At 28.5% G+C, this 13,342-nt stretch overlaps 1 protein-coding gene and 1 long non-coding RNA gene across 5 annotated transcripts; both read left to right on the top strand.

Annotated features, from left to right (window-relative positions):
* The first annotated feature begins 1,699 nt into the window (after positions 1-1,699).
* Positions 1,700-2,614, top strand: LOC111916921 (dynamin-related protein 4C-like). Its single transcript, XM_023912573.2, has 2 exons — positions 1,700-2,205; positions 2,269-2,614. Exons 1-2 carry the CDS (start codon positions 1,700-1,702, stop codon positions 2,612-2,614), a joined length of 852 nt encoding a protein of 283 aa, XP_023768341.2.
* A 6,830-nt stretch (positions 2,615-9,444) lies between these two features.
* Positions 9,445-12,713, top strand: LOC111916892 (uncharacterized). 4 transcript variants are annotated; one of them, XR_002858726.3, is made up of 5 exons: positions 9,445-9,572; positions 10,221-10,284; positions 10,366-10,427; positions 10,496-12,089; positions 12,164-12,713. It is a non-coding gene; the product is annotated as an uncharacterized LOC111916892 (long non-coding RNA). The 4 variants fall into 4 exon arrangements; XR_008226782.1 differs by having other exon boundaries at positions 9,458-9,695; positions 10,221-10,427; positions 10,496-10,601; positions 11,052-12,089; XR_002858724.3 differs by having other exon boundaries at positions 9,459-9,695.
* The last annotated feature ends 629 nt before the right edge of the window (positions 12,714-13,342 follow it).

Genomic DNA, 13,342 nt, shown 5'->3' with positions numbered 1-13,342 from the left:
GGGCGGGGGCCCGTATCTCACTAACAGCAGGAGCATGGACGGGGTTCCATGACTCGTTAGTAGCAGGTCAGGGGCGAGGTCCTAGTTAGGCAAGGCCTTAGATTAGGAGTATTGTAGAGTGTGATAGCTGCTTGTTGTGTGTTATGTTATATGTTTGTATGTGTTCAGCGGGCGAGGCCCAGAGATAGGCGGGGCCTAAGAAAAACAGATCTATATACCGAGCGGGGCTCGATGCCAGACGGGGCCTGATGCCGGGCGGGGCACGATGCCGGAGTTCGTCCGATGTTGGGAAAATCCTGATGCAGCGGGCGGGGACCCAGTATGTGGTTGTATGTGGTAGGTTAGGGAACTCACTAAGCTTCGTGCTTACGGTTTTCAGTTTTGGTTTCAGGTACTTCCGGTAGTGGAGGGAAGACCTCGGGGTGATCGCATGACACACACACCAAAGGAGTTTTAGCCTGGATGTTTACTCTGATAAAATAAAATAGCGTTTTAGACATGATACTCTGATGTGATATGTTTTGAATGAATGATTGACACTTGTGGTTTATTTATTAAATTAAAAATGAAATTTTTGGTCATGATTTTTGGGTTGTTACAGTTGAGATCGGGAACGGGGTGTAAGTCCAATCACACCCTAATACTTCGTTTATTTTTTCTGGTTTACGAGTGAAGATTTCCTTTCGCCTAGACTCCTAATGTATCTCCTCTCTCCCTCTAATGCATCTGTTCAAGCAATGAATGATAACGACGATGGCGACGACACAATAGCTGACCATCTTCTTCTCCACAATCCCACATCATACCTTCCACCTCTTTTTTCATCTTGGAATGACAAGATACATCCCATTGAAGAAACCATAGACATGCTCGTCAACCTTAAAGTCATCAACGAAGGCATCTCTGTCCCCACCATTGTTGTTGTCGGGAATCGTGACTCAGGGAAATCTATCCTTATAGAGTCACTCATCGGCACATGTTTGCCATGTGTACAAGAAACCTGTACATGGGTACCTCTAATAATAAGGCTTCAAAACCATCTGTATCCTGTGACAGAATTCCTACTAAAGTATAAGAAAAAGTCGGTTTGTACCATTAACGAATGCTAATATCTGAAGCCATTAATAATGCTACCATGGAGGTTGTTGGGGAAGGTAAAAAGATAGGAAATGTTCCTTTAACATTGTTGATGAAGAAGAGAGATATTCCGGATCTCACCATAATCGATTTCCCTGGAATACATCGAGATAATTTAGAACAAACAATGGGTATTTTTTCTTCCTTTAGTAATGTTTTAAATATTTTGTATTTTTTGTAGATGGCAATGTCAATCAGTTTATCATTATATATCGTCAACATATGTTATATGACTTACTCCAACACTTGAATGGATGACTCATGATGATATTATTAATTGCAATATGCACATACTACTAAAGAATTATACACATGTACATAACAATAGTGTAACATGGATATCTATAACTAATGAAATTATAAATGCTATTGCTAGAATTAAGGTAACTTAAAAGAAAGGAAAAAAAAACCTTTAATTCATTTAAGTTTGTGTTAATTTGGCCATTTGGGCACATGTCGTTTATATTTTTTTAGGTATTGCTATAGAGTTTGAAATGCCTAAGGATAATTTATTTTAAATGTTGCGTCTGCCACCAGTGATCTCTCAAATTGGAAATGAAGTATGTACTACAAAGAAGAGAGGATGCTAGCTATGATTGCCAAATGTGACCAAGTCAAATATGGTAATGTCTTCGACACCGTTGGGATAAATAAATACAACATTGATCGCTACCAATACATATATGTTAGAAACATAATTAATGATGACACCCACAATAAAGCTAGAATCGAAGAATCGATACTCTTTGAACGTCTCCATCGTGTGAATGGGTTGCCCGAGAGTGAAAAGTCCATGTTGGGTATTCCCGCCTTGGCAAATAAGCTTGTTCAGATGCAATTGGCATTCATATTGAAATGTCTTCCGGACATTCTCAAGAAGATCAATGAGAGGCTCAATGCTTTGAATTTGGAGCTCAACCAATTACCCAACAATCTCATGAGTGTTCCCGAAGTTATGGCTACTTTCATGCATGTTATTGGATCCTTGAAAGAAATTGTTCAAAAAATGTTGATACAAGGTGACTATAATGAGTATGAGGACGATAAACAAATGCATTTCAATGCTCGGTTAGTCGAAATGCTGGATCGATTTTAGAAAAAACTTCACTTGAGCGACAAATTCTCTGAAAGTTTCCTTGTTGAGGAGATCAAAGTTTTAGAGGAAACTAATGGGATATGGTCATCTAATTTCCCTCCTCATTCATGTTTGCTTAGCAAAAAAGTGAACAATATCTATAATTTTCCACTTCTCGTCATAAAAGAAGTCTGTGGATATCTTGAAATCGTTTGTGTTAGAATCTTGGTTGATCATTACGTAAGTTATCCAAAACTACTTTCCTCTACGAGGAAAGCGACTCATAACGTGATGGAGAAAATGAAGCTTGAGTTTTCAAAAAGAGTTGTTGAGATGATGGAGATGGAGAAGACCACAGATTATACATGTGACCCTGATTTTATGCTTCTTGGAACAAGTTAATGGGCAATCGTGGTGAGTTTATGCTCGCGACTAACGATTTCCAAGAAGAAATATATATTGAAGGTCAAGGCAGGATTTTTGTTGACCATTTGTTTGATGTACATGAAAATACAAGGGATCAAGCGTTTGAATTAAAAATGAGGATGACAACCTACTGGAAAATTGTTTTGAAATGAGTAGTGGATTGCATGGCGCTTCAGATTCGGTTTATAATACAAAAATTGATGAATGTGGAGATACAAAAGGAGATAGTGAATGAGGTAATGTTGCATGGTGGTGGTGTAGAAACGATTATGGAGGAACTATCACCAGAGAGGGTGAAGCTACAAAGAAACGTTGGATTGGTCCAGGAATCAATAGGTTTCATCGAAAATGTCATGGATGTCAATTTAGTTTCAGCCCATGCTCTTTCAGGGGAAGAAGACGAGCCTAATTAACTAGGATCCGAAACTAAAACTTCAAAAATAAATTGGTTTAGATGTATAATATATAAAACTTTTAGACAAGACAACTAAGGGCATCCATAATGCATTAAACTTATTAGAGTTTAATAGATTGACACAACATATTTTATTTACTATACAACTCTACATTAATTTTTCTACAATGCATTGAACTTAATAGAGTTCAATGGAATATATATATATATATATATATATATATATATATATATATATATATATATATATATATATATATATATATTAGCTAAAATGTTTCATTTTTCCCATTGAAGAGTTCAATGATCATTGAACTCCATATCCATTGAATGTCAACATGACATCCCACAATGATAGAGTTTAATCAATTGAATATCACCTCAATCAACTCTCTCATTGAACTATACATTATGGATGATATGTCACCTCAATCAACTCTCTCATTGAACTATACATTGTGGATGCTCTAATATAAAATTTCTTTACATCATTGATCAATGTTGAAACTGTCGATCTTTTGTATTTTTTGATACTTGCATAATTATCTATAATCTAATATATTAATTTAGATACAAAATTAATAAATCTATTTTAATCGTTGATATAGATATTTATTTTCTATAATAAACTAATATATTAATTTAGATACAAAACCAATAATTCTATTATAGTCATTGATATAGTTATTTATTTTTTGAAAATATTGTTTTTTCATTCTTTTATATTAATCCTCAGTAATCCTCTTGAAGCGTTGAATGTCGAAATGGCTTTTACTGAAGTGTTGACACAAATACATCATGTGGCGAATAGGAAAGCGCTTGATGTAGAAGATGATCCTTTGGGGTTGCCTAAAGTACATATGATTAATGTTGGGAGCAAAGATGATGTTTCGGATGTTAAAAAAGTTGGTTGTTGTTCGGTTTAAGAATGAATGTTCTTTTTTTTTTTTTTTTTTTTTTTTTTTTTTTTTAATTTTGAATTGCTTAAAAATTTATTGTGTTCTTATTTTATATGATGATTTGAGACGCTTTTGTTGAAGGAAACTTGGAAAAGGGTTTGAATTTGGTCATTCAAATTCGTTATTTGTAGATTTTAAAGCACACAATTATTGTTAGTTGCATTGATGTTTTTGGATTTTTTGTCGTGATATTTTTTGGTTTTACTTGTCTTGTTTGTTCCCCTTTTTATGTGTATGTACTATCCATTTAATTTTAATCACGATCAAGTGCTATGTGTTTTTTTTTTTGGCAAATTGGGTATTGTGTTCTGATCAACCAACTTTTAATGCATTATTTATGGTATTCATGGCAAGAATACTTTAACACAGCAATCTTTTCTTGATCCTCAAATTTTATCAATAAAACATATATCCCCATCAAACAATCAATTATGGACAAGTTAATGAGGATTGGGGTTACAAGTTATTCTCGTAAGTTGTATACAACCGTTTTTATTTGTTTAAGAGAAATTATCAGAAAAGTCTTAATATTTTAAGAAATCTTTTAATAAATTCTTCAATTTTATTTTTTAAATATAAAAGTCCAGACTTTTTAGCTCTATAAATAGGAAAGCTAATAAACCGGCTAATTTATTTACTTTAATCATTTTTGACATGTTCAGCAGGTTATGAGACAAAATCGTTATTTTTTTCAAAATAATAAGACTTTTCTGCAAATTATATAAACGTATTTTTTATGTATTTATATCTATTTTTACGTGTATATATATATATATATATATATATATATATATATATAAGTTTTTATATGTATAACTTTACATATTTATATGTATTTTTTAAGTATTTTACATATTATTCGAGTATGTCTAGATGATTTTCATACACACCCACATATTTTAAGTGTTTCCCATTCGTTTATCTTGAAACTAAACATCGAATGAGAAAAACTTAACATATATGGATATGTAGGAAAACCATCTAGATATACTTATAGAAGCTGTGCGAATTGGATGAAATTGTGAATACGACTTGAGGTAAAAAATACATAAATATGTAAAAATAATACGGTTATACATTTAAATACATAAAAAGACATAAACATCTAAATAAAAAACTGAAAAATACATAAATACGCAAAAATACATATAAAGAGTAAAGACATAATACAAAAAAACACATAAAAATACACAACATATATAAAATAGTTAAAAATACATACAGATACATAAAAAAATATGTTTATACAATTAAAATACATAAAAATATATAAACATGTATATAGAAAACTTGAAAAAAAATACATAAACATAAAAATACGTAATACATAAAAAATACATAAAAGATGTAAAATACTTAAAAATACATATAAATACGTAAAAAATATATTTATACATTTAAAATACATAAACATCTATATAAAAAACTTAAAAAATACATAAATACATAAAATTGCATATAAATGTGTAATACATAAAAAATAACGCATAAAAAATATGTAAAATTTTTAAAACACATATAAATACGTAAAAAAAAATATGTTTATACATTTAAAATACATAAAAATAGGTAAACATATACATATAAAAACTTAAAAAAATACATGAATACATAAAAATAGATATAAATACTAAAAAAAATTACTTTTATACATTATATATAAATGTTGATGAAATATGCAAAAAAGTCTTATTATTTCGGAAAAATTAGCAATTTGGTCCAATGACCTATTTTACATGTCAAAAAGGACTAAAGTGAATAAATTAGATAACTTCTTAGGCTTTTCTATTAAAAAACTGAAAAGTCAGGACTTTTTTGTTCAAAAAAATAAAATTTAGGATTTTATTAAAAACTTTTTAAAATATTGAGACTTTTCCGGAAATTTCCTTTTGTGTAATACACATCGTCAGGAAATTCTCACTTTGTTAATAATACGTGACAAATTACACAAAAATTATGATCATCATCAAAAGATAATGAATCATGGGATGAAAATGTATCGAGGAATAAAAGATTTTTATTTTTAAATTATTTGAAAAAAACTTAACTACCCTAATAATGCCACCCCTTTCGCCTAGTGCAACATGTTTTTGCATAAAGTGAGGAAAAAAATGTTGATATTACAAAAGTCATTAAGTTTACATTAAAATTCTAATTTGATATTATGTTTTTTTTTTCTCAAATTTGATAATAAGTTATCCAACTTTTTACAATTTTGACCACTTGATCATTGAATTCAATTGTCTGCTGACGTGGCATGATCACGTGACATGATAACGTGACATGCTGACGTGTCAAAATTGAAATTTGTTTTCACAAAACACACCAATTTTTATTTTTATTTTCAATTTTGATGATAAGTTTTAATTTTTTTTGACACTATTTTTTTTTTTGTTTCAAATCTAAGATTGTTGTTTTTTTTTTCAATTTTGTTCAACGTCGACCTTTTCCATTTGAAATGGTATAAACTAACTTTACATAATATTAACATATTTTGCTATCTAAACTTTTGTGACAACACGGGCGCACGGGGCCATGGGCCAACGACTGTCAATAAAAACATTACTAACCAGGGATGCATTTTGTGGTATTATATTTTTAGAATTATGGTATTATATTTTGTGGGAATTTCATCGTTAATTAGGGATGAATTTTGTGGTTCCATTACTAACCAGGGATGCATGGATTCCATCTTTCATTCATTTTAATCTCCAAAATAAAAACATTAATTAAGATTGTGTTTGTTAGCGCTAATTAGTGATGAATTTTGTTGTTCAATCACTAATTAGGTATGCGTTGATTCCATCTTTCATTAATTTTAATCTCTAAAATAAAAACATTAACTAAGATCATGTTTGTTACATAAGATAACACCGGGAAAAATAAAAGTAGACAAATTTTTAGTGATGTTTTCGATGGGTTAGGTTCATGTGAGACGCCTAATTTTGTGAGACCATGAGACGCATTTTTTTATTTATTTTTTATTTTTTTTAGTTAACTCAAGTTCCGAAAATAATATTTAAAAAAAGAATTTTTGGATTTTTCCATTTATTTTGCATTTTCAAATTCTTTTTTAGAATATATATAGTGTAATATTCTATTAGAATATTTCACGTATTTTAAAAAAATGGATTTTTTTTATTTATTTTTAGTTAATTTAAGTTCCGAAAATAATATTAAAAAAAATAATTTTTAGATTTTCCCATTTATTTTGCATTTTAAAATTATTTTTTAGAATATGTCAGTGTAATATTCTATTAGAATATTTCACGTATTTTTCAAAAAAAAAAGGGATTTATTTATTTATTTTTTAGTTAATTCAAGTTCCGAAAATAATATTTAAAAAACGAATTTTTGTATTTTTCCATTTATTTTTGCATTTTAAAATTATTTTTAGATTTGGTCTCACGGTTTCACAAAATTAAAATAGTCTCAAATGAACTGAACCTATATATATATATATATATATATATATATATATATATATACCATTATCATTATTATCATTATCATTATATACTTATAAAAGAAGCATTTTTCTAAGCACCACATTCATTTGAAACCCCCATATATTTTTTCTTTCACTATATTCATTTGAAACTCCCATGACTTTTCAATTTCTTTCTAATAATAATTATAATTTGGTTAATTAGGTTAAACAAATATCAAGCCTAAAGTCTAATCATATATAAACTAAATTTTAATATTAAAATAATATCTTTACTTCTACTTATAAAGTTATGTTTTTAACTTTTAACATACTATATTTAATTTATTAGTTTTAATATATTGTTGAATGTAAACCATTATCATTTTAAAGATACCATTTTGGAACAATTTGTATAAAAATAAATTTTTCATTTAAATATAACATTACTGAATCAACTTAAATATCAGTTTTAGTTTAACTTAAACAAGCCAAAGAATATTTTGTACATACTTAAAAGTGATAAATTATAGTGTCTTTCTAATAATGATTATAAGTTGATTAATAAGGTTAAATAAATATCAAACCTAAAGTGTTATCATTAATAAACTAAATTTCAGTTTTAAAATAATATTTGTACTTCTACTTATAAACTTATGTCTTTAACTTTTAACATAATATACTTAATTTATTAGATTTAAAATGTTGTTGTATGCAAAACATTATTAGTTTAAAGCTACAACTTTTGAACAGTTTTGACAAAATACTTAAATTGTTAATTTAAATATACCATTACAGTGTCAACTTAAATATAAATTTCAGTTTCACTTCAAAAACCAAAGAATATTTTGTAAATAGTTAAAAGTGATAAATTGTAGTGATAAATGCAAAAACTAAATTCTAATCTCAATTTAATTAAAATATTTCCTAAAGATATTTTTATAATTAGTAAAGGTTTCAAATAAGTAGCTTAAAATAACTTAGAATAACAACAATTTTAAATACCTCTATATAAATGATTATGTTGTTACCTTTAAATTAAAAAAAAAAAAACAATGTTTGATGTTTTAAATAATTATATTTAGAAATTAAAACATTAAGCAACTAAATTTTAAAAAATTAATTAACAATAACAACAACTATAAATAACATTAAACCATATATTATATTTAATTTTATTCATGTGTAACCCACGGGTAGAAGTCATTCAAATGATTGAGATTATGAAGTTATAATAGATACATATTATTGTATAATTGAAAATAATGAATATATTATATCAATTTAGTATACAAATTATTATATAAAATTTAACGACGTTACTGTTATATTTAAAATATATATATTTGTAAAGATTTCAACTATATAAGTGTTTCTGCATATTAAAATGTGAATTTAAAAATAAATTTTAGTTCCAATTAAAAAAACCAAAGAATATTTTGTAAAAAGTTAAAAGTGATAAATAGTAGTGATGAATGCAAAAACTAAATTATAATATCAATTTAACTAAAATATTTCCTAAATATATTTTTATAATCGTTAAAAGTTTCTAAATAAGTAGCTTAAAATAACTTACAATAACAACAGTTAAAAATAACTTTATATAAATGATTATGTTGTTACCTTTAAAATCAAAAATAATGTTTAATGTTTTAAATAATTAATAATGATAGATTAAAACATTAAACAAATAAATTTTAAAAAATTAATTAACAATAACAACAATTATAAATAATATTAAACAATATATTATATTTAATTTTATTCATGTATAACTCGCGGGTAAAAATCATTCAAACGATTGAGATTCTGAAGTTATGATAGATGTATATATTATCATATAATTCAAAATAATCAATATATTATACAAATTATTATATCAAATTTAACAACATCGTTAAGGTTATATTTTAAAAAAACATATATTTGTAAATACTTCAACTATACAGGTGCTTCTGCGCAATGCGTATATATAAAACCATTTTATTCTCGTACCTCCTAAATCACATTTACATGGTTCCAAAATTGACACGTAACCTACCTTCCAAAACGACGCCATGGACATCAATCTCCATTCAGAACGACTCCTTTTCCATTGTGTCGTACCGTCGTATCGATTAATCAGCGTTGTAGGTAATCGATTTCATTTTCATTTCATCACACGCCCTTTGTCATTGTCAATTCCTTAGATAGGGGTTAGGTTCGCGTGAAAATGTCTTCGCAAAATATGTACCTGAATTGCATTCCACTTAACATGTGAGTCGTCTACTTAATCAACATACATGTTCATAATCGTTTGTGTGAACTGTTATCTTCTTTCATCCCTACATGCAGATTTTTATAATCGACTGGCTTTATGCCCTCCTTCCCCGTTGTTTTTACACACATGCACACACAATATCTTGGTTACGATTTTTTCCCATTCTTGTTGTCGATCAAAACGAAAAATGCATTTCGCGTTCATCGTTGCCTTGATTCATTAAAATGTTGAAATCTATTTGAAATTGTCCCCTTTTTCCAATGTTGCAAATTCGATTTAAGTTCAGAGGTTATCTTTCTGGAATTTAGCATTGTTGTTCCAAGTTCTAATTTCAATATCATTTTTGCCAAGTACATCCTTTTCAATGCTAAGTATGATTACCGATTACAATAGGAGAAAATAGATTGCTTTTTTTTTTTTTTAGTTTTCTGCTGTGTTGAGGAGCTTTAAGAGTCTCCCTTAAATTTGCTCCACGATCTTCCTAATTTACCTGTTCATGATTGCACACCATCCACTACCAGGGTGAGGCGACATTGTTTTCTGGAAGCGTCATCTCCAATGGAAGAATTCCTGTGGATTATCTTGGTAATTTGCTACTATTGTTTTAATTTCAATTTCAATAAAACCGAACTGGGTGCAATGTTCTTTTTTCTTTTTGACGTCAAGGATTTATAAGGGGCAGTTGAAATTCATTTGAAACTGAAGCATTAGAGAGATTACATTTCAAGGTTTGTTAAATATATTCATGATTTTTTAGTTTTTTTGGGTTATTTAAAAGACTCCTCATTTTTGACAGCACCCAAGAAGAACAAGAAGCAATCCACTATGGTTCTACACTTGCTTTTTCTTATTTTCTATGAAAAGTAGAAGGAAGACAAATTACTACTTGATTGTGGATTCAGGTATAGTTTTATGATTGAATATTATATAGACTAGCCTTAATTTCAAAATTAAAGACAAAAATCAGGATTACAAAATGTTCTTATCTTTGGAGAGGCCAACTCTCTCCCTGAACTTCCGTTCTCTAAATTCAATTTCAAGATAATCACCAACTAACTCCAAACTCCTATTTAAACTACCCGAAGCCGAGTTTCATTGTGTTTCATTGTGTTTTTTTTGCAAGAGTCTTTGATTATGACAACAAAATATTCATATTGTTGGTATCCCATACTAATTCATTGGAGTATAGAAAGATAATCTTTTATATGAACAATAGTAAAAAAAAATAAAGAAAAGAAAATTCGAAACCAAATACAATTTGATTGCATTGTCAATTATTCCCCACTAAAATATGTAATTGTGTAATACTTTTCGAGCTTTCTCCAACTAATTATCCTCTATTAAAATACTAGACATATATTCTTGTTTGTGGGTGCGGGATTTTAGAACCAGATCATCTCCGTTAGTCCTTGAGTCATTCTTCCATGGCTAACAAATTGTAAGTATAAAGTTCAAGTAAACATATGCTTGTAACAACAACTTTAAACAATTATGTTGAATTGAACATTCGACTTAGTGGTTTTTTGTGATCAGTGAGATCTTTCGTGATGGAAGTGAAATCATGATATATGTTGTCTCTTCTAGGTACGTAAAGTTCTTCCATGCCTAGAAGGTATATTATGGTTTTAGTAATCAATTCTATCTTCTATATGCTCGAATTTTCATTTGTGTACCCATTTTTTTTTCCGAGTTTCAATCGAAGGAGCCTCGGTTGTTATTTATTATTATTATGCTATGTTTTCAAAATTTTATTGTTTACTTGGCTCGCTTATAGCTATTGACTATTGAAGGATTTATCCGATATATCCCTTATGAAAAACCCCTCTATCATAGTCTGAGTTTATTGGTTGAACTATTTCTTATTCAAGACAAAGATGAAAGCCTACTATTTGGTCACTCTTAATATTATATTTTTAAAAGCTCTTGTTTAGAGAGGATAAGGACATCGATAAAGTTACCTGGAAAGTATAGATGTTTTGATATTCAATGGGTAATTATGACATGTTGTCTAATTTACTTTTCATACAACACCTTTATCACCATTATGTACCTTTTTATTGTTAATTTTTTATATATATATTTCCCTTTTTTGTGATGTATATGATATAACCATCTTGGAGTTTCTTTGGTTTTTTTAATTCTAAAAGAAACCCCATGTGTTATATAATTTTGCATCCAAAGTTAACAATTTATGATGTTTGCAGTTATTTTCCAAGAGTAAATTAGTGTTGGTTCAAGATATTTGTCGGTTGTTAGTTATCTATTTGTTTTAATTTCAGTTTATGCATAGCTAAACTACTAATCTGCCGAACACATCACATTGTTTTCAAAATTGAATAGGCAATTACAGAAAGACCTCAATAGAGTGAGCGCCAATCCTCCATTATAAGGTATGTTGTGCTTAAGTTGTCATTATGATTTATTATATCTTTTTGATATGAGAAGTTTACTTTTATTTTTATAGGAAAGAAGCATAAAAAGCTACATTCACCAAATAAAAAGATGTTATGTGGGAATGGAAAATGAAAGTGCAAGAGGGTGAAGAGAGATTATGTGAAGAGCGTAAAACATTCACTTCAACCAGTGAACGAAATGGAGAGGTCCCTTAAACAGAAGGAGAACAAACTTGAAAAAATAAATAATAAAAATTAAATCGAACATTTTACTATCAAAGAAGAGGGAAGATGATCGTTAAAGTGGAGGGTCCAATCATTTCTGTTAATTTAGTTGTTCAAAAGTCAAATGATTTCATCTTGTTTTCTTTTCGCTTCAGCAATGCTAATTAAGGCGGTTAGAAAACCCTTGAACTTTAAGGGAAAAAGAGTCGCTCAATTGAGAAGTTGACCAAGTTTTTTACTTTTGTAGATAAATTACAAAAATGATCATTTCCTTTATGTTTTTACCATATTTAGTCTATAATCTAAACTTTTTCAATTTTGTCTTTGAATTTAGCATCATGTTAATTTTTTTGCTATTTACATACACAATCTTGAAGCTTTAATAGTATGTAAGATATTTGTAAAACACCTTTTACTTTAAAATGCATATTTAAGATATTTGTATAACACTTGTTTCACAAGATATTTGCAATGAATCACGTTTGTTCAATCAAATAACACATCGATTGCTATTTGATTGCAACATGTATGTTATGAAGGTTGCACGATATAAAGAAATATTTTAAACTCCCAAATACTTCTAATTCATTCTTCATTTTTTAGGTCAGATTGAATGAAATATTGGACATAGCAATATAGATCAAGTGGATAAAGCCTTGAATCAGATTCAAAGATAGTATTTCATGATTAATCCCAATAGTGCATAACAAATGATCTTAATAGGTTTTCCATAAGGTAAAAATGTCGTATAATATAGATTATAAGTATATACTTTCATTTTCTTTTTCTTATTAATGCAACATACATTGAAAATCTACCCATATCTACTTTAGATAACGGTAAAAAATACCCAAATTACCCTCCGTGGGTTGTGCTTAGGAACGCGAGAACAGTTGTAGACCAATCATTTTTAGAGGGCATAAATGGAATTTTACCATCTAATTAAATTATGATTTCCTAAATTTTAGTGATTATGATGACAATTACCCAAAATATCTCATTTTTTAGATCCTATTCTTTTAATG

Source organism: Lactuca sativa, chromosome 9 (genome assembly GCF_002870075.4).
Source record: "Lactuca sativa cultivar Salinas chromosome 9, Lsat_Salinas_v11, whole genome shotgun sequence".
Classification (NCBI taxonomy): Eukaryota; Viridiplantae; Streptophyta; class Magnoliopsida; order Asterales; family Asteraceae; genus Lactuca; species Lactuca sativa.
Note: the sequence above shows the minus strand (reverse complement) of the source record. Positions and strands in the feature narration are given on the sequence as shown.

Coding starts and splice junctions, on each gene's coding strand:
- LOC111916921 (XM_023912573.2), top strand. CDS start 1,700: ATGTACTACAAAGAAGAGAGGATGCTAGCTATGATTGCCAAATGTGAC. Junction 2,206..2,268: donor CAAATGCATTTCAATGCTCG/GTTAGTCGAAAT, acceptor ATTCTCTGAAAG/TTTCCTTGTTGAGGAGATCA.